Source organism: Schistocerca nitens, chromosome 1 (assembly GCF_023898315.1).
Source record: "Schistocerca nitens isolate TAMUIC-IGC-003100 chromosome 1, iqSchNite1.1, whole genome shotgun sequence".
Classification (NCBI taxonomy): domain Eukaryota; kingdom Metazoa; phylum Arthropoda; class Insecta; order Orthoptera; family Acrididae; genus Schistocerca; species Schistocerca nitens.
Genome location: NC_064614.1, coordinates 253,628,439 through 253,651,102, shown reverse-complemented (window position 1 = coordinate 253,651,102; position 22,664 = coordinate 253,628,439). Strand labels below are relative to the sequence as shown.

The following is a 22,664-nucleotide window of genomic DNA, read 5'->3' as shown; positions in this document are numbered from 1 at the left end:
CCTTCATGAAATCCTCCCCACTCCACCAAGAGTGTCTTTCCGCCGTCCACCTAACCTTCGTAACCTGTTAGTTCATCCCTATGAAATCCCCAAACCACCTTCCCTACCCTCTGGCTCCTATCCTTGTAACCGCCCCCGGTGTAAAGCCTGTCCCATGCACCCTCCCACCACCACCTACTCCAGTCCTGTAACCCAGAAGGTGTACACAATCAAAGGCAGAGCCACGTGTGAAAGCACCCACGTGATTTACCAACTGACCTGCCTACACTGTGATGCATTCTATGTGGGAATGACCAGCAACAAACTGTCCATTCGCATGAATGGACACAGGCAGACAGTGTTTGTTGGTAATGAGGATCACCCTGTGGCTAAACATGCCTTGGTGCACGGCCAGCACATCTTGGCACAGTGTTACACCGTCCGGGTTATCTGGATACTTCCCACCAACACCAACCTATCCGAACTCCGGAGATGGGAACTTGCTCTTCAATATATCCTCTCTCCCCTTACCCACCAGGCCTCAATCTCCGCTAATTTCAAGTTGCCGCCACTCATACCTGTCATTCAACAACATCTTTGCCTCTGCACTTCCGCCTCGACTGACATCTCTGCCCAAACTCTTTGTCTTTAAATATGTCTGCTTGTGTCTGTATATGTGTGGATTGATATGTGTGTGTGTGTGAGTGTATACCCGTCCTTTTTTCCCCCTAAGGTAAGTCTTTCCGCTCCCGGGATTGGAATGACTCCTTACCCTCTCCCTTAAAACCCACATCCTTTCGTCTTTCCCTCTCCTTCCCTCTTTCCTGATGAGGGAACAGTTTGTTGCAAAAGCTTGAATTTTGTGTGTATGTTTGTGTTTGTTTGTGTGTCTGTCGACCTGCCAGCACTTTCATTTGGTAAGTCACATCATATTTTTTTTTAGATATATTTTTCCTACGTGGAATGTTTCCCTCTATTATAATCACAACAGAAACTGTAATACATCTAACGGAAATGCATATGGTCTCTACATATACAAAAACAATATTAGTGTGTATGTCAAATCTTCAGCTGTTCCTGGTTTCAACAAAAATATCTCTTTATGACTGGTAATAATGTCTGATTTCTCCTTTGCATGAAGTCCTAATGATTTATCAGTACTAGCTAATATATCTTCCACTAATATTGTTTCTGTATATAATAGAGGCCATATGCATTTCTGTTTGATCTATTGCAGTTTCTATTGTGAGTATTACATGTATGTGACTAGTTGCCATGGAATCAAATGGTAATGTTATTAGTTGTTGATCATCACTATATGAAAAAGTTACAGATCCTGTACATTCCTTTCCCAGACGTATAGGGATGCTTAAATCAGATACAAGGAACATCATACAACTAAATTTATATGTGCCAATAGAAAAATGCATTAATATTTCAGCCTGCACCAGGTTACTGTTTTTTCCTGTGTATCCCATCACCTTCACTCTGGTGACCAGCAGTATCATGAATACATGCAACAAATTACAGGTCATTAAAAAATTCTGGTTCACAACACAAATTTCAATGCCTAATCCATAATTATATCTACTGGTACTTCACCTATCATGATGTAACTTTTGTCAAATGTAATTTTTAGTTATACATTGATTCTCATGTAATAAATTATTCATCATCATATTACCTCTATCATACCTAATAGTCATATGGGACCTAATAATCATATGGGATTCCAATGATATTGACTTGACTGAAACCACTTCAGAAGATCGAGCCTGTCTTCTGAAGCTTATAAGTTTTCCCTCTGTGCTGTTATGAAATTCTTGAGTGTTTTGATCTCCTTCAGGAGTACTTTGTTTAGCATCTTTCCAATTACATCTTTATCTGTTGTTATGCTGGTTATTGCATTCATTTCTCTACTCTCTTTCTCCCCTAAATTGACTGTTAGCTTGTGCTTATCTTCTGTCCCTGATCATGTTCCTACGGTTATTGTTTCAACATTCCTGCTGGCTTTCTGTCATGTCCAGCTGTTCCGAATATTCTAAAACGATCTTAACTTTTCCCCAGCCTTTCCCTAATAACTTTTTTCATACTCTCCATGGTAGGAGGCTGATAATAACTTCTAATAAGTGCTCCTCACAAATTGGATCACTGAGGCATTTGGCTTTATTTAGTTGATATTCAACAAAATCCCTGTATCCCATCCATTCACTACTGTTATATGGTTTTGACCCCAGTAATTCCAGGTGAAGTTACTTCAATACTCCCCACTCCAGTATTTAGCTTTTAATTCACTTTCAAAATCAATAAAAGACTTGAAATCATCTACCATCAGCATACCATATTGTGCTTTGTTTTCCAATAAATGTCTGGCTATGAATCTAATTTTATTCTGGTCTGACCATGTGCTGGGTAACATACTTCAGGCTTGAGGAATAATAAAGTATGTATATTTCTGCCTGGTGTAAATTTAGGAACTATATGGTTAATTCCTTTACTAAGCATTGACATAAAATCATCACACATACTACTTTGTTGATTGCTCTTAACTAATTCCTCATCCCTATGCTTTCTTTCTGGTTGTGGGCAGTTCTGAGTGGATGCATCATCACTGTTGGACAATAAATGTGGGAGTCTGTTGTTACTATTACGAGTCATCAACCTAGTGTCTGCTGGTCTGACTGCAGTGTCTGAATATGGGATGTCTTGTGTATGTGAGGTATTATTCTGCTGTGAATGTAATGTAGTTTCTTTGTGCTCATTACAGCATTCCACTGTTTTTGAATGAATGTTAATTTTATTCATTAAGAACAATATTGTTTCTATATCTCTTCTGTCAATTTTTGCACATTCATTTCAGTCTTCTGTTTTGAGCTGTTTAATTTTTATGTCTTGACAGAATGAATGTGTTGTAACTGTCACTCTACCTTGTCATCTAATAATTCCAATTGTATATCTATTTCCTCTAAGCATTGGAACACTAGGCCAAGTCTAGTTTCCAATATATCCATTCTCACATTGACCTGTGTCATTGGAGTATTGATATTTAATTCCACCTGTTGTAATCCGGTATTCATTTGGTTTAACCTTTATTTAAATGGGTAAAATTGTTATCCATCTGATTTGTCATTGTTTCTGTAACAACCTGATGACAAACTGATTCCATCTGTGAAAATCGTGATTCCATCTGTGAAAATTTTTGTTGGTCCATTGCATGAATGTATATAATAATGCTTCAGCTGTTTGATGACCTTCTAAGAGACTCATGATTGTTAAACTCATCTCCAATTATTTAGTATAACAGCACAAAGTTACTGCCATACTATCAAATTAAATAGGGGTGGCCCTGACTTTAAAAGAACTTTAGAGGTCAGAGGTCATCTATTAGTCACTAAGTGCTAGTTATGCACCAAATTCATTCAGTGCAACATATTTACAATTATACAAACACACAAACATATCTCATATTTGACCCACCGGTAATTAATTGCTATAAAGGTAGATGATGTACAATCTTAAACAATGCACTGCACTGCTGTGAGATGACAATGTGGAGAGTTGAAATGTGTGCATACTAATGTATGCTCATGATGCTGGGTGCTGAAGCAGACAACTTATGTACACGTTTTCAATTACTCTTCACAGCCTTAAACTGGCATGCTGCAAATGTATTTAAGTACTGCTTGATTCATATTTAGCAATCTGTAGATGCAAACCAGCCACAACATGTGATATTTTCAATGAATAAAGTCATCACCAATTGTTTATATGCATGGCGACATGTCATTGATTCATGTACTCTGGAAGTTGTTCTTGAAAATTAGAGTTTTCACTGGTAAATATTAATATTATGCTATATAACAGAATAAAACACATTCAGTTGCAACTTTAGTGCAATTCTCACTGTTTCTTGTGTCATAACTGCATGCTGTATCACTTTATCGATGTCCATTTTTATCATTGCAATTGTAATTGCACTTTGCAGATTACTATCACTACTGATAACAGTTGTGTGTGTGTGTGTGTGTGTGAATTTTCTGCATAATTTGCCTGCTTACTTCGTCTTCTTTACTTCTGTGAAACATCATATATGTTTTTGTATTTTTTCCTGTGTTGGATTTCATCTCCATTGATGTTCACTGGCACACAAATCTACCAGATGCGACAATGCCACTGTGCAGCTGAATTAATAGATTGTCTCAGCTTTGAATATTTTTGCCTGAAATCCCTAACTAATTCTTCTTCCTCCAGTACTCCAAGTTAGCTGTCAGTGTACCTAGTGAAATCTCTGCTTCTAGTGAAAATATAATTAATCATGCTGATGGGCACTAGGCAGCTTCCATGAACCTCTTGTACATACGATAAACTGTGGCATATAAAACACTGTGCTGTGTCCAGTTCTTCGCTCCCTATCAAGGTCTCGGCCACATATAAAGTATAAAAAGTCAGATCTACTGCTCTATCCACCCAGATAAGCTTCCAGTGTTATATCCAGTGAGTTGATTCTAAGGGACCATGTACATAGTTTAGGTGTGCCTTGTGACTGTTTGGTTTTTTTAATAGTAAAACTGGAATGGAATGATGTTGCATCCATTCCCACTGTGCAGTGTTCTAGGTTGACTTTGTATGATATTTAATCAGAAAATGTAGCCACATTATGACATTGTAGCTAAGGTCAACCCTAGGGAGTACTTCCACACAAGGCCAGAAGTCTATCACCCTCCCACTTGGAAATTCAACAATGTGGGACCGAGTAAGTGAATACAATGCCAACCTGCACCACTTAGCCTACAATGAGATGGTTAAATTTTTTTTAATATCAAGTATGTGGACTTGCTATGGGTACCTGCAATCATGCGTTTGCACAGACTCCCTTCTACATACCCAGTTAAACGATACTCTGCCACTGATTCCACAAAGGGGTGTCTCGAGCTTACGTTAACTGAGAACACAGCACAGTGGCTGCATTGTTCCTTCTGTTATGTAACACTGTGCTGTGGGTCTACACTGCAGCTACCTCCCTTGTGTTTGTGGAAACCTCCACTGGTTTTTCTGTTCAGAGTGTCCCTCTCATTTACACTTCTAACACTGAAGCTTCCCACAATTCCACTGAATACGGCCATGCTAACTGCATCTATAAAATGCTATCTGAGTATTAAAAACTACTCTTTTCACCCTGAGTTTGGTCACTATGTCAATCTAGGTGAAAACTGTTGCAGTTTCTACAGACTCGTTTAAAGTTTGTGGAAACTCCGTACACATTTTATGCAACATCTCAACAGGCAAACCCCCCCAAAAATGCATCTAGCATCCTTTTGCTCAGCCTGCTGCAGAATGTCCCTATCGATCTGTCAATTCCTAATATGTATTAGAATTTATTTTCCTAATATGATCCATAAAACCTTACACCACTTCTCCCTACCTTTGACCTACCTCATTAACTTGTTTCCAATAGTATCAATATGTGTTCTTCTTCATGTAGTGCTCAACCAGTCCTCCTGAAAGTCCTGGGATGACTGAACATTTCACAACAACGTCTTATGACATATCACAAACACCCTAGCACCAACTGCTGCACATTTTTTCAGATGATGTAACTTACCAAACGAAAGAGCTGGCATGTTGATAGACACACAAACAAACACAAACATACACACAAAATTCAAGCTTTCGCAACCAACGGTTGCTTCATCAGGAAAGAGGGAAGGAGGGGGAAAGATGAAAGGATGTAGGTTTTAAGGGAGCAGGTAAGGAGTCATTCCAATCCCGGGAGCAGAAAGACTTACCTTAGGGGGAAAAAAGGGACAGGTATACACTCGCGCACACACACACACATCTATCCGCACATATACAAACACAAGCAGACATATGTAAATGCATTTGTTTTGGTTTACACACATGCTGTATTTTTGGTTTGACAGCTTTACATTTTAATCAACAGTTTCAGACAGTTTTAAAACTGAAATTATAGGGGAAGCATGTTGAGGGTGAATTGATAAGTATGGTAAATTTCTGTAAAAAGAAAATGATGGTTGGTAAACATAAATTTTTTAATAATTTTATGCACAATGACAAATGGGAGTAAGGAGCAATGACTTATTATTGGCTCTGTAAACCCATGGGATGTGGTGCACTTAAATTTGAATGAATATTTTGACTGCAGTTGGGTGGTATACCATCTGCATAATAGGAATGCAGACCAATTCTCTATTCCTGTTTCTAAGAATAATGTCATGGACAACAAATACACAGTTGTAGAACTAAGACAAACTGAACCAAGAAACCTAAACATCTTGGACATTTTACTGAAAACAGAAAACTAGGAACGGATTTATAGTGAAAAAATAAATAAGAGTTGGGTATCTTTCTGTGAAGCTATGAATTACTATATAAATATTAGTGTCAAAAATCAAACAATGTAAACTCCTGGTAGGAATATGACCGCCAACTCCAGCATCTCCGACCGGTCATGGGTGCGTGAAGTGTGCTTGCTAGTGTGTGGGTGAATGGTGTGTGTGTCTCTTAGTGATGACAGCCATGGTTGAAAACTTTATGTGGGTGTCTTTTCATTGTGCCTGTTTGTAACTTGATGTGTCTTCTTTACGGTAAGTAGCAATCTGTCTTTTCTTAAATTGTTGTTACTAGTGTCAAAAGATATGCAGAAAAGTACAAAAAAAGCCTGTTAGAAATCGCATCACTTCAAAACTTAGTCAGGGTAGGGAGGAGTTAATGGGAGTGTATAAAGATTATCAGACAAATAAATACCAAGTGGAGATGCTGAGTCGCAATAGGCACAACAAAAAAATTCACACAATTGTAGCTTTCTGCGAGTAGCAGCACCAGTGCATGATGGGAGTGGCGACTGGGTGGGGGTAGGGAGGAAGCTGGGGCAGGGAGGGGGAGGGATACTATGGTGGGAGTAGTGGACAGTGAAGTGCAGCAACACTAAACTGTAGAAATAGCCATAAAGGATAGGCTTGTAAATTTCATACAGAAATAAAATACCTGGTGCTTTGCAGGATTTTTACATTCAACTCATAATTTCAAATAATACGGCAAATGAAAGAGCACCTCAAACTGCTTCTCTTACCTGTGTTCAACATGAACAACATGAACACATTGAGCCAATAGGTGAGTTCTTCCCAGACCTTGATCAGTTTGTCTGGAGTAATTGTTGCAACAACTGCTTTAATTGTGTTTCTTAAGTTTGGTAGATCAGCTGGTAGCAGAAGCACATACACAGGATCCTTTATGAACCCCCCAAGGTTAAAATTGTATGGCATCAGATGAGATGAATGTGGAAGCCATTGGCACAAGCTCTGTCATCCAACCTCTTGCAGCCAATCCAGACATTGCGTATAATGTCATTTATTGAATTGCTTACTGAGTTATGCCAGTGAAATGGCGCATGATTTTGCTACCAAATAAAGTTCTGTGGTTCAGCTTCTTCCAATTGAGCGAAACCCCATAGCTACAGCACATCAAGAGAAAAAACACCAGTTGCTACCAAATAAAGTTCTGTGGTTCAGCTTCTTCCAATTGAGCGAAACCCCATAGCTACAGAACATCAAGAGAAAAAACACCAGTTACAATTTAGCCATGAAAGAAAGAAAGGCCCATAAACTCTGCACTGGTATATGGCCTAAAAATCGTTTAATTTGTGGAAGTCCTATTGCAAGTGTACCACCTTGTGTGGATTTGCTGACCTCCTGATGTGCACATTATGTGTGTCCCCATTTCCACTTAAGTGACTGTCGATTCATCACCAAAGATGACATGGTCGAGAAAATCTTCCTTCTCATGCAGCAAAGTTGGCACATAAACCATGGTACATAGGTTTTAAATCTCGTAAGAACTGCAAACAGTAAGGAAATAGTTGAAAGCATCACATTAGAAGTACCCACACAGATGTCACTGGAACTGCTAATTCATCACTTGTTTCTCGAACTGATTTCTTGGGGCAATGCATGTAAAACTCTCTTACTCATTTAACACATTCTTAAGTCACACTTGGTCATAGGTGTGAAAAATAGTGTTCACATTGGACACTTGTAAGAAAAACTGTTTTAGTTGATCTTCTATTTGCTGTATCACTTACAATCATATGTTGAATGTGATAAATGCTACTAAGCCTTAAACCCCAATATTCACTAAAACACCTGGTGTAATAAATAATACACAGCACAGTTTCAGAAAAGGTTGAGCCACAAAGACAGCAGTTGCAGACTTCACAGCATATGTAGTCAGGGGACTGGAAAAACAGAAACAAGTATGTAGTATACTCCTTGACGTGTCAAGGACCTTTTGTCTGTGTATGTCACAGACATCCATTAGAAAAATTAAATCAGTATGGCTAAGAGGTAGAGCAATAAATGTTATTGATTTATTTATTGAAAATAAAATATAAAAATGGCATCTTATTGGATACTGTGCTTTCAGTATTCAAAGTGGTAAAATAATGTGTTGTATTGATTTAGCAAAAGCACCATTACTATTTATTCTATACGTAAATCACATGACCGATGCTGTAAATGAAACAGTGGTCATGTATACTGATGACATATCTCTAGTAGTAGATGGATAGGCCATTGAAAAATCTTCATAACCAGCTTTGTGTCTCAAGTATTTCAGAAGCTCCTTATAGCAAGATTTTGGGGTTGACAGTGGACAGTTTCATGTCATAACAGATTCATATAGATATAAATCTGTTCAAAAAATAATACAAATATATTTCTCCTGTGAAAAATGTCACAAACTGTTGACCATGATACTTTATAGTCTTATTTATCCACACTCTTCTTACTATATACCCTTGTGTGGGAGAGCAGGTAACATACATATAAGTAGGTTACTCATACTGTTGTATAAGGCAATTATGTGCATTAGAAACCTATCACCAAGGCTGTCCTGCAGAAACCAATTCACAGAATTCCAAATAATAACAGTGCCTGCACTGTAGATATTTGAAACAGCTAGATCCTAAAAATAAACTATACAGCTTTGATGAATAAAAATATAAGTATTTGTGAAGGTAACTACCCCATGTATACAGATAGTCATAAGTTAAATGACAAAGATCTTGAAATGAACACTTTATAACAAACTTCCATGCAGCATTAATAACTTAAAAACACTATCTACTTCAAATAAAAACTAAATAAGCCAACTGGTCTCAGGCTGTTGCTACAATGTATGGGAGTTCTTTGAATCAAGTGTACAAATCCCTTAAATAATCAAACACTTGAAAATCCAGGATCGAATGAACAATATTATGAAAAGTAAAGTTGCTACGCAAGCACCCGTGCACACACATAACTCACACACACATATGACCACAGTCTCTGGCAGCTGAAGCCACACATTGAATGTTTTAAATAAGAGATTTATCTACAAATGCCATATAAAAACATGTAAAGATGTTGTGCTGCCAACTATATATTCTTTTAACTATGTCTGAAACTGTTTTGTGTGTGTGTGAAATACAGAAAACTCATTATAACTGTTTTTATTTTACATGATGTAAACTTTAATTCTACACAGCTTTGTCATAAATGCCTGAAAAACAGTGTACTTTTATTTTTTTATGTAAATACCAAACACATTTTAACACATGTACTTATATCCTAATGTATCCAATATCACTAGAATAAGTGGCCAAAGGATGAAAAATAAGTAAATTAAATAAGAATATTGAGTTTAGGGTATACCACTTCACGGTATTGCCGGCCGCGGTGGTCTCGCGGTTCTAGGCGCGCAGTCCGGAACCGTGCGACTGCTACGGTCGCAGGTTCGAATCCTGCCTCGGGCATGGATGTGTGTGATGTCCTTAGGTTAGTTAGGTTTAAGTAGTTCTAAGTTCTAGGGGACTAATGACCACAGCAGTTGAGTCCCATAGTGCTCAGAGCCATTTGAACCACTTCACGGTATTTAGTACTTTGCATGCCTGGGGGGTGTTTATGCACTATGAATTGTAGACTTTCTCAGCTGTAGTTTAGTTGACTGTTCACTCTTTTGTTGATCATGTAATATGTCCCTTAACTGAATCGTGTCAAACTTTTTGTATAGGTGCATAAAAATTAGTTAAAATATATGATTATTGAGTGAACTGTTTTCCAGATAAAGGAAATTTTTGGGGACTTTCCACCATAACTCTTGACCATTTATCACTGGAAAAACGAATTTAAAAATAGTTGTGCGAGTGATAAAGATTCGCCATGCTCTGGAGTTTCACTTGATGTTTTTTTCTGATGAAATGGTACATAAAATTTGTGATATCCTAAGTGATGATCTTTTCAACAACTAACATAAAATGAATGTAAGATAATCAACCTTGTAGACCTAGACTTACATGCATATTTAATGTTAAAAATCTGTAAGATCTGCTAACAGTAAACCATTTCCTTTGTTTACAGATATGTTTCATATTATTCATTAGGCTTGTCAGAGTTATCTTCACAAAACTGCAATCATCAGTATGTGAGCAGACACAAATCTATAGGTAAATTATTTTCTTTTCTTTGATTTAATTATCATTTTCATTGCTGGAAATAATAATTATATTTCTCATGATAAGAATGATGTGAAGTTCTTGTGCATCTTCCCAATTACTAGACGCCTGGCAAAATCAACACTAACACTTATACCTTTGTTTGGAGTGCACTATGTAGTATTTCTGGCATTTGAACATTCAAAAATTGGGATCCGAGCAGAAATGGTGGTCCTCCTTACCAACATTCTATTTGATTCTTTCCAGGTATGTTGGTTAAACATGTCTTTAGGTTACCTGATTTACATACAAATAACTATAAATTATAAAATAGTTATTTTGATGAAAATTATTTTTACTATTGCACTTATTGTGTATAATATGTTGTATTAATGTTTGCTTGTACTTCTGTTCCTTATGTATCAATAAGGCTACAAGTCAGCTTCATGAGTAATTTAGTACTTACTATTTCCAAAATTAATTTTGAACTATCTAATTAAGTCTACTAATATGTGAGAAAGTTCTGGTAGAATGTACAGCTGCACTGTGCTGGATGTTCAAACAATGCTGGGGTTGCAGCCTGGCAGCTGGGGGTTGTGTCAGGTGGGATGAGTGGAGAGAGAAAGAGGCTGGAAGCAGTAGGAGGTGTTGGGGACAGGTAGCCAGTGGCTCAGAGAGAGGTAGCAGGTATGTAAGAAAGGACCATGCAAGGAGGGGTAGCAGGTGCATGAGTCAGGCATGTGCCACATGAGTACCAGAGCTGGTGAGATGTGAAACTCATCCAAGATTTACTCTCCTTCTCTTGATCCATTCAGTGGAATTTTTTCTTTGCTACCAATCCATCCAAACAAGGTTAACCTAATACCAACAGTGAACGTTGCCTCTCCCAGTTCACACTACAATCCTGCCGTGACCCTTCCATCTAACAAACCTCAGTTACCTTCCAAGAATTCCTTAACTCCAACTTGATCACCATCTATTTCCTTGTCCATTCTCAAGAAAACAAACCCCACAACAGAAGGAAGAACAGCCTTTCCTAACCTCAAAACAAACTGCGATTTAATCATCCTTGCAGCAGACAAAGTCTCTACCACCATTATGACAACAGAAGGCTGCCACCAACAGTCTGACTCCACCACGAACACCTGCACATAGCAATTCCACCTCAGAACATAACCTCCGATCCCTATTGAAATGCCTAAACCCATCCCAGAATCTCTTCCCTGAATCCATCTCCTGCCTTACCCCAGTGACCCCCCACACACCAACTTTCTACATGCTTTCCAAAATTCACAAACCTTACAATGCTGTACATTTCATTGTAGCTGGTCATTGTGCTCCCACTGAAATAATTCTGCTCTGGTTGACCAACATGTCCAACCAATTACCAAAAGCTTACCCTTACACATCAAAGATACTAAATACTTCCATCACTGACCTTCGACCATCCTTACCACATTATCACCTGGATCCCTAGTTTTCACTGTAGATGCCATATCCCCATACACCAATACCCTTCTTGTCTATGGCCTTGCTGCTGGTGAACACTACTTCTATCAAAGTCCTTCTGGCTCCAAACACACTGCCTCATTTCTCATACACCATACTAATTATATACACACACACAACTGCTTCTCCTTTGAGGGAATATATACAAAAATATCCACAGCCCAGTCATGGGCATCCACATGGCACTCTCCTATTTTAAGATGTTAATGGGCAATTGGGAGGAAAATTTTGTGCTCTCCCAAAACCTCAAAACCCCTGTTTGGTTAAGATTCATTGATGGTATGTTCATGATTTGGACTCAGGGCCAAGACATCCCATTGTCATTCCTGCACACCCTCAGCACTTTCTCTCCCCCCTCCTCAACCAAATGTGCCTTGTTCCTGGTCACTGACCATCACTTTTCTGATGGCTTCATCCAAACTTCTCTTCATATTAAATCCACTAATCAACAACAGTACAAGCGTTCTGATAGCTTTCATTCCTTGCACAGCAAAACTATTTAGTTCTACAACTCAAAAGATAATCAGCAGGTTTAATTCTACATCTACATCTACATGGATACACTGCAAATCATGTTTAAGTGCCTGGCAGAGGGTTCATTGAACCACCTTCACAATTCTCTATTATTCCAGTCTCATAACGCGCGGGAAGATTGAACACCTATATCTTTCTGTACGAGCTCTGATTTCCCTTATTTTATCGTGGTGATCATTACTCACTATGTAGGTGAGCATCAACAAAATATTTTTGCATTTGGAGGAGAAAGTTGGTGATTGGAATTTTGTGAGAAGGTTACGTCCCAAAGGAAAATGCCTTTCTTTTAATGATGTCCAGCCCAAATCCTGTATCTCTCCTATATTGCACGATAATACAAAATGTGCTGCCCTTCTTTGAACTTTTTCAATGTACTCTGTTAGTCCTATCTGATAAGAATCCCACACTGCACAGCAGTATTCTAAAAGAGGACAAACAAGCATAGTGGGCAGTCTCCTTAGTAGATCTGCTAATAAAACACAGTATTTGGTTAGCCTTCCCCACATTTTCTATATTTTCCTTCCAATTTAAGTTGTTTGTAATTGTAATTCCTAGGTAGGTATTTAGTTGAATTTAAGGCCTTTAGATTTGACTGATTTATCATGTAGCTGAAGTGTAATGAATTCCTTTTAGCACTCATGTGGATGACCTCATACTTTTCATTATTTAGGGTCAACTGCCAATTTTAACACCATTCAGATATCTTTTCTAAATCATTTTGCAATTTGTTTTGATCTTCTGATGACTTTATTAGCCAATAAACAACAGCATCATCTGCAAACAACCTAAGAGGGCTGTTCAGATTGTCTCCCAAATCGTTTATGTAGATAAGGAACAGCAAAGGGCCTATAACACTACCTTGGGGAATGCCAGAAATCACTTCTGTTTTACTCAATACCTTTCCATCAATTACTATGAACTGTGACCTCTGTGACAGGAAGGCACAAATCCAGTCACATAATTGAGACGATATTGCATATGCACACAATTTCACTACAAGCTGCTTGTGTGATACAGTGCCAAAAGCCTTCCAGAAGTCCAGAAATACGTAATCAATCTGAAATCCCTTGTCAATAGCACTCAACACTTCATGCTAATAAAGAGCTAGTTGTGTTTCACAAGAATGATGTTTTCTAACCCCATGTTGACTGTGTGTCAATAGACCATTTTCTTCAAGGTAATTCTTAATGTTTGAACACAATATATGTTCCAGAATCCTGCTGCATATCAATGTTAATGATATGGGCCTGTAATTAAGTGGATTACTCCTACTACCTTTCTTGAATGTTGATGTGACCTGTCCAACTTTCCAATCTTTGGGTACATATCTTTTGTCAAGCGAACAGTTGTATATGATTGTTGAGTATGGAGCTAATGCATCAGCATATTCTGAAAGGAACTTAATTGGTATACAGTCTAGACCAGAAGACTTGCTTTCATTAAGTGATTTAAGTTGCTTCACTACTCCAAGGATATTTACTTCTGTGTTACTCATGTTGGCAGCTGTTCTTGATTTGAATTCTGGAACATTTACTTCGTCTTCTTTTGTGAAGGCATTTCAGAAGGCTGTGTTTAGTAACTCTGCTTTGGCAGAACTTTTTTTGATAGTATCTCCATTGCTTTCGTTCAGAGAAGGCATTAATTGTTTCTTGCCACGAACATCTTCACATACAAGCATAATCTCTTTGGATTTTCTGCCAGGTTTTGAGTAAAATTTCGTTGTGGAAACTGTTATAAGCATCTCACATTGAAGTCCATGCTAAATTTTGAGCTTCTGTAGAAGATCACCAATCTTGGCCATCCTTTGTTCATTGCCTTGTAACACATTACACCAGCCAAAATGCAGCCCCACTGTGAAGGCTGTTCTCAAACAGAGGATGAGTTGGTTGACATTTGTAATCATCTGGAAATCACCGTGATTGCTGTCAAATGATTGACAGGTGCTTCGAATCAGTGTGTTGGAAGAGCTCCAAAGAGTTGTGTACTGGCAATGCCTGTACCAGAGGTACTTCAAGTACTATCCTAGCCTCTGGATCCCGTCTCCTCTGCAGAAAGTACAGGATCTGTCATTACACGTCCATATGACTGTGAGTGGCACATCAATGGTATATCTAGGTATCCCGTACAGGGTGGACGGTGATCGGGGACAACTCAGAGTGTTGTATCAATCTCCTAACCAACAAGTCTGAGGTTCTGTCTTTCACAGAAACTGAAGCTAAACAAGTGGGGCTCACTTCACCTTTTGTGGGGAAACCTATTTTTCCCAGTGTCAGGAGGAGGCAAATGCAAAAGTATTGGGGCCTATTAATCATCTGCAGTTCAAATGTATGATGAATGATGGTACACCTTAAGGACATGGCAGCAAGGGACAGGAAAGGACACCAGGTGCACTCAGTGTGTATGCCTGTGGGCCTCATTCAACATGTTGAAGAGGCTGTTCCAGCTGTGGCTTCCTGGACTTGTGCCATAGGGCTGAGTACTGTAGGGCCCCCTAAAAAGGTCAGGTATGTGCTACACATCAGAAGCTGGTAATCAGGTAGCTGACTTTGTATGGTGGGTGCACAAGGGTTTTTTTTTGATCAGATGACCCTCCAACCAATCCAGATAACAATATCTGTAGGAAACCCAGAAGTATAAGTGTAAGATCAAAAGAAATGCCTCCCATAGGTGAGAGTATTAAAACCCTAATAGTAAACTGCCGAAGCATTTGCAACAAAGTGCCAGAGATTGAAGCATTCATGAAAAGCAGTGAAGCTCACATAATACTAGGTACAGAAAGTTGATGACCTCCTCAATGCCAACCAGCATGGTTTTTGAAAACATCGATCATGTGAAACCCAACTCGCACTTTTCTCACATGACATACTGAAATCTTCTAACGCTTTCTTGGACGACAAGAGACAGTGCTGTATTGGGTTGCATGACTCTTATGTCTGTTCCAGTTGACTCATACAATGCATGTGCAGCTGATCCTCTTCTTTGGGTCTTCATCTATGCCACTCTCACCATTTAATTCTTCTCCGAAGACTGTTTCACATTAAAGGGAATAATATTAACCAACTCTCTATTCTTGAAAAAAACTGTTTACTCATAGGATCTTTTCAGTTCAACAACAATATATTTTCAACTCTCAACCACAAAGTAACAATTATTCTGTACAAGCTCCAGCAAGCCAACTGGTTCCAAGATAAATATCAGAATTGACAAAACACCCATGCAATTACATACAAGCTGCCTCATGCAGAGCCAAGACATCAAGTAAGAGTCTCTATGCAATACACGCTTCTTCATGACACCAAAAACCACATAACATTATACAAGCACTCTTTGACTTTTTGAAATAAATTCCAAGGAACTGCTGGTAACCACTTGTCGGGTCAGCTCCTGGCTTCTCGTGTCAGCTGTCCCTCCTGCACACACAGATATGTGTGGCACAGTAAAAAGGCTCTATCTCCCTCATCATTAAAATATCAGCTGTTTGAGATGGTGGAGAGCCAAGTGTTTGTAGAAATTACCCGAAATTTTCAAAGCACTACATATGGCTCCCCTTAGCTCGAACACGTGAAATTTTACACATATTCATCATATACACTAATATTTGTTGTTGTTGTTGTGATCTTCAGTCCTGAGACTGGTCTGATGCAGCTCTCCATGCTACTCTATCCTGTGCAAGCTTCTTCATCTCCCAGTACCTACTGCAACCTACATCCTTCTGAATCTGCTTAGTGTATTCATCTCTTGGTCTCCCCCTACAATTTTTACCCTCCACACTGCCCTCCAATACTAAACTGGTGATCCCTTGATGCCTCAGAACATGTCCTACCAACCAATCCCTTCTTCTAGTTAAGTTGTACCACAAACTTCTCTTCTCCCCAATCCTATTCAACACCTCCTCATTAGTTATGTGATCTACCCATCTAATCTTCAGCATTCTTCTGTAGCACCACATTTCGAAAGCTTCTATTCTCTTCTTGTCCAAACTGTTTATCGTCCATGTTTCACTTCTATACATGGCTACACTCCATACAAATACTTTCAGAAATGGCTTCCTGACACTTAAATCTATACTCGATGTTAACAAATTTCTCTTCTTCAGAAATGCTTTCCTTGCCATTGCCAGTCTACATTTTATATCCTCTCTACTTCAACCATCATCAGTTATTTTCCTCCCCAAGTAGCAGAACTCCTTTACTACTTTAAGTGTCTCATTTCCCAATCTAATTCCCTCAGCATCACCCAACTTAATTCGACTACATTCCATTATCCTCGTTTTGCTTTTGTTGATGTTCATCTTGTATCCTCCTTTCAAGACACTGTCCATTCCGTTCAAATGCTCTTCCAAGTCCTTTGCTGTCTCTGACAGAATTAGAATGTCATCGGCGAACCTCAAAGTTTTTATTTCTTCTCCGTGCATTTTAATACCTAATCCAAATTTTTCTTTTGTTTCCTTTACTGCTTGCTCAATATACAGATTGAATAACATCGGGGAGAGGCTGCAACCCTGTCTTACTCCCTTTCCAACCACTGCTTCCCTTTCATGCCCCTCGACTCTTATAACTGCCATCTGGTTTCTGTACAAATTGTAAATAGCCTTTCGCTCCCTGTATTTTACCCCTGCCACCTTCAGAATTTGAAAGAGAATATTCCAGTCAACATTGTCAAAAGCTTTCTCTAAGTCTACAAATGCTAGGAACGTAGGTTTGCCTTTCCTTAATCTAGTTTCTAAGATAAGTCGTAGGGTCAGTATTACCTCACGTCTTCCAATATTTCTACGGAATCCAAATTGATCTTCCCCGAGGTCGGCTTCTACTAGTTTTTCCATTCGTCTGTAAAGAAATCGTGATAGTATTTTGCAGCCGTGACTTATTAAACTGATAGTTCGGTAATTTTCACATCTGTCAACACCTGCTTTCTTTGGGATTGGAATTATTATATTCTTCTTGAAGTCTGAGGGTATTTCGCCTGTCTCATACATCTTGCTCGCCAGATGGTTGAGTTTTGTCAGGACTGGCTCTCCCAAGGCTGTCAGTAGTTCTAATGGAATGTTGTCTACTCCCGAAGCTTTGTTGCGACTCAGGTCTTTCAGTGCTCTGTCAAACTCTTCACGCAGTATCGTATCTCCCATTTCATCTTCATCTACATCCTCTTCCATTTCCATAATATTGTCATCAAGAACATCACCCTTGTATAGACCCTGTATATACTCCTTCCACCTTTCTGCTTTCCCTTTTTTTCTTAGATCTGGGTTTCCATCTGAGCTCTTGTTATTCGTACAAGTGGTTCTCTTTTCTCCAAAGGTCTCTTTAATTTTCCTGTAGGTAGTATCTATCTTACCCCTAGTGAGATAAGTCTCTACATCCTTACATTTGTCCTCTAGCCATCCCTGCTTAGCCATTTTGCACTTCCTGTCGATCTCATTTTTGAGACGTTTGTATTCCTTTTTGCCTGCTTCATTTACTGCATTTGTATATTTGCTCCTTTGATCAATTAAATTTAATATTTCTTCACTTACCCAAAGATTTCTACTAGCCCTCGTCTTTTTACCTACTTGATCCTCTGCTGCCTTCACCACTTCATCCCTCAAAGCTACCCATTCTTCTTCTACTGTATTTCTTTCCCCCATTCTTGTCAATTGATCCCTTATGCTCTCCCTGAAACTCTGTACAACCTCTGGTTTAGTCAGTTTATCCAGGTCCCATCTCCTTAAATTCCCACCTTTTTGCAGTTTCTTCAGTTTTAATCTACAGTTCATAACCAATAGATTGTGGTCAGAGTCGACATCTGCCCCTGGAAATGTCTTACAATTTAAAAGCTGGTTCCTAAATCTCTGTCTTACCATTATATAATCTATCTGAAACCTGTCAGTATCTCCAGGCTTCTTCCATGTATACAATCTTCTTTTATGATTCTTGAACCAAGTGTTAGCTATGATTAGGTTGTGCTCTGTGCAAAATTCTACCAGGCGGCTTCCTCTTTCATTTCCTACCCCCAATCCATATTCACTTACTACGGTTCCTTCTCTCCCTTTTCCTACTGATGAATTCCAGTCACCCATGACTATTAAATTTTCATCCCCCTTCACTATCTGAGTAATTTCTTTTATTTCATCATACATTTCTTCAATTTCTTTGTCATCTGCAGAGCTAGTTGGCATATAAACTTGTACTACTGTGGTAGGCGTGGGCTTCATATCTATCTTGGCCACAATAATGTGTTCACTATGCTGTTTGTAGTAGCTTACCCGCATTCCTATTTTCCTATTCATTATTAAACCTACTCCTGCATTACCCCTATTTGATCTTGTGTTTATAACCCTGTAGTCACCTGACCAGAAGTCTTGTTCCTTCTGCCACCGAACTTCACTAATTCCCACTATATCTAACTTTAACCTATCCATTTCCCTTTTTAAATTTTCTAACCTACTTGCGCGATTAAGGGATCTGACATTCCACGCTCCGATCCGTAGAATGCCAGTTTTCTTTCTCCTGATAACGACATCCTCTCGAGTAGTCCCCACCCGGAGATCCAAATGGGGGACTATTTTACCTCCGGAATATTTTACCCAAGAGGACGCCATCATCATTTAACCATACAGTACAGCTGCATGCCCTCTGGAAAAATTACGGCTGTAGTTTCCCCTTGCTTTCAGCCGTTCGCAGTACCAGCACAGCAAGGCTGTTTTGGTTAGTGTTACAAGGCCAGATCAATCAATCATCCAGACTATTGCCCCTGCAACTACTGAAAAGGCTGCTGCCCCTCTTCAGGAACCACACGTTTGTCTGGCCTCTCAACAGATACCCCTCCGTTGTGGTTGCACCTACGGTACGGCTATCTGTATCACTGAGGCACGCAAGCCACCCCACCAACGGCAAGGTCCATGGTTCATGGGGGGACATTAATATTTATCACAACACTAATTTACATTTCAATCAGTATACAACATGTCTCTTTTAGTCCTTGTGTACTTAATACCTAGATTTTCCTTTTCTTGTTTTTCTTCATTTTGACAATAACTATCTGAGCATTTCACCCGATGTTGGAGCTATTGTTTTACATCCAGGAATCATGCGGATAACATTTTTTATTTCCAGTCACAAACTCCAGGTGGCACAGACTTTTGATTGGCTCATTGTTTACTATACTTCTCTAAACTATCTTTGCTTTAGTACTTAACAGTTTTATTTCCTACAGTAGCTTGTAGTCTGGAGGAAACTCTGGAGAAAAAAGTGAACGTGATCTTTCTGACACTCATAACTCCTAATAATGCTGTTGTTCAAACTTACCAGAATGATCTCTATAAAACTGTGTGACATCTGTCATGATACTGTCCTTTCCTTTAGGCACAGTACCTATATTTTAACTCCTAGATGCTCCTATGGATGCACTAACTCCTTCTGTATTGGTAGGTACACCTCTTTCTTATCCCCATATTCTATTGTACAGTTCAATCCCCTTCTTGGTGCACCTGCCTGTACAGTATACGTCAGCCTCTCTTCGGTCTGCCTATCTGCCCTTTTCTTCATTCAATAAAAGGTGAGTGTGCCCCCACTCCTTTGTGACTAGGCCCCATGGTTCATTGCCCTAGTATACATCTTTTGTATACTGTTGCTAAATATTACCTGGCAAAATTCAATTCTACTTCACAATTCACTTTTACCTCTGAGTACCTTATTTGATCCCCTAAAGTCCTCCACTACTTGTCAACTTCTACACTTTCAGCAGACCTCAAATTTATATATAATTCGATATAACATATCTTTCTTTATTCGATACTTGTCCCACTATCCTACAAATCATCAGAAAAAATGTTCGACTGATATTCCTAGATAATTATCACCATTAGTTCCTCCCTGGCTTATGCTCATTATTTCTTCCATACTTTTTACTCTCCTTCATTTATCACACTTCCTCGTGCAATGTAGAACTGTCTCTGTTCTTATATCTATGTATAAATGTTATAACGTCAAGTTTAACAATATATATTTCAGAATGACACAACACATATAAGTCACAGAGTAAGTTGACAAGCAAGACATGTGTACATGTTAGTATTCCAATGAGCACTGAGTCCCAGTCTAGGGGCCGCTACTCTTCTGACCACTTAGGTGGCGCAGCTGCTGCATGGCTGGCAGACAGCGCCACACGTAGAGGACGCGTGTAATTGCGCGGCAGCGCTTTGAATGATTGGCGAGTCACAACACTTTCCCCACCTTTGAAATTGTTGCACTGGTCTTGATGGAGGTGTCCTGGAGATGGCTAATGTCCATAGGTGTTGTTTGACTCGCCGTAAAGTCTCGAGGAGGAGGCTTCCCGTACGGACGGAACTGTCCCCGATGATAACGGGTCGAGATGACAGGAGACGTAGGGGTCGAATCTGCTGGGGCTCCATGCACCAATCTGCCCATTCCGGCAAGTCCAATTGATATGACTGGAGACATGGGCGATGTGTCGGCGTCCGTTGGAGGAGGAGGCGAGTAGATTTGCTCTGACAGAGGATGGTCATCCGGTTCCTGCATGGGCACGTCTCCTGGTGGCATCCGTTCTTGTGCTGGCATCACGATGATGGTGAGAGGGCTGCGTTGTGAGTATTGAGAGATGCGAAGGTCCCGAGCGTCAGGTAGAGCCGAAGGTGGTGTAGCGGCATTCGGAACAGGCGTTGCCGGCACATGAGGCCGAAGCTGGTCTGAATGACACAGTGCAACACCCGTGTCCGTCTGGATTTCATACAAGCCGGCCAAAGTGGCCATGCGGTTAAAGGCGCTGCAGTCTGGAACCGCAAGACCGCTACAGTCGCAGGTTTGAATCCTGCCTCGGGCATGGATGTTTGTGATGTCCTTAGGTTAGTTAGGTTTAACTAGTTCTAAGTTCTAGGGGACTAATGACCTCAGCAGTTGAGTCCCATAATGTTCAGAGCCATTTTTTTTTTTTTTTGATTTCATACATGCATCTGCCAAGGTGTCGTAAGATGCGGCCTGGGCTCCATTTTGGCCACCTGCCATGTCCCCGTACCCAGACGAGGTCGTCAGTGGTGAACCGGCCAAGTGAAGGCACCTGCTGCTGTGAGGTGGAAGGCAGCAGAAGATGAAGCAGCGTGCGGGGCTGTCAGCCATGTAAGAGCTCAGCCGGACTGTGGTCGCCCATGCAGGTGAAATGGTAAGACGCCAGAAACTGGAGAAGCACATCATCAGCAGCAGAAGAAGTCAGAAGTTTCCGCATCTGAGCCTTGAATGTGCAGACCAGTCGTTCAGCCTCACCGTTGGATTGTGGATAGAACGATGGGGCCATGACATGCATAACGACGTGATGAGCACAAAAATCCGCAAATTCAGAAGAAGCAAATTGCGGACCATTATCAGTAACAAGAGTAGAGGGGAGGCCTTCCAAAGAAAAAATTCGGGCGAGAGCACTGGTGGTTGCCGCGGTGGTAGGCGACGTGCAACGGACAATGAAAGGAAAGTTAGAGTAGGCGTCAATTACGAGGAGCCAATAAGTACCTAAAAAGGGTCCCACAAAGTCAGCATGAATGCGCTCCCAGGGCTTCTCAGGCGAAGGCCACGGTGACAAAGATGACTTCGGGGCAGCGGCTTGTGATGCACAAGGGCCGCAGGCAGCGACCATGTGTGCTATTTCAGAGTCGCTGCCAGGCCAATACACATGACGACGCGCCAGAGATTTTGTGCGAGACACACCCCAGTGCCCTTGGTGAAGGAAGTGCAAGACCGAAGCATGCAAAGACGCAGGTACCACAACAGTGGAAAGGAGGATGACACCATTCCTAGCCGTGAGGCAGTAGCGCAAAGCGTAGTAGTTCCGCAATGGATCAGAAGTCTTAGTGGACGGGCGATCTGGCCAACCATTCTGAATACAGCGTAAAACCCAGGAGAGGGTAAGGTCAGAACCCGTAGCAGCCGCCAGCCTGTCCCCAGTGATGGGGAACCCGTCCACAACCCGCTGCTCGGCAACATCCAGGTGGAAACACAAAAGTTTGTTCCTATTGAATGCCAGATCAGGACCCTTGGGAAGGCGAGACAGTGCATCAGCATTCACATGTTGAGCTGTCGGCCGGAATTGAATCTCGTAATTGAAATGAGACAAGTAAAGAGCCCAATGCTGGAGGCGGTGTGCAGCCTTGTCGGGAAGTGACGTTGATGGATGA

General features: G+C 40.2%; 2 protein-coding genes across 3 annotated transcripts in view; both read left to right on the top strand.

Moving 5' to 3' along the window:
• LOC126247391 (parathyroid hormone/parathyroid hormone-related peptide receptor-like) overlaps nucleotides 1-22,664 on the top strand; it is a 931,061-nt gene that overhangs the window by 354,919 nt on the left and 553,478 nt on the right. The gene's annotated exons all lie outside the window — the stretch shown is intronic.
• The window catches only part of LOC126247365 (parathyroid hormone/parathyroid hormone-related peptide receptor-like), a 289,419-nt gene that overhangs the window by 179,440 nt on the left and 87,315 nt on the right, over nucleotides 1-22,664 (top strand). For both annotated transcript variants that reach the window (XM_049948473.1, XM_049948474.1), the window contains exons 9-10: nucleotides 10,392-10,477; nucleotides 10,591-10,732. In XM_049948473.1, coding sequence (XP_049804430.1) covers nucleotides 10,392-10,477; nucleotides 10,591-10,732 — 228 coding nt within the window. The remainder of the gene's footprint in view (nucleotides 1-10,391; nucleotides 10,478-10,590; nucleotides 10,733-22,664) is intronic.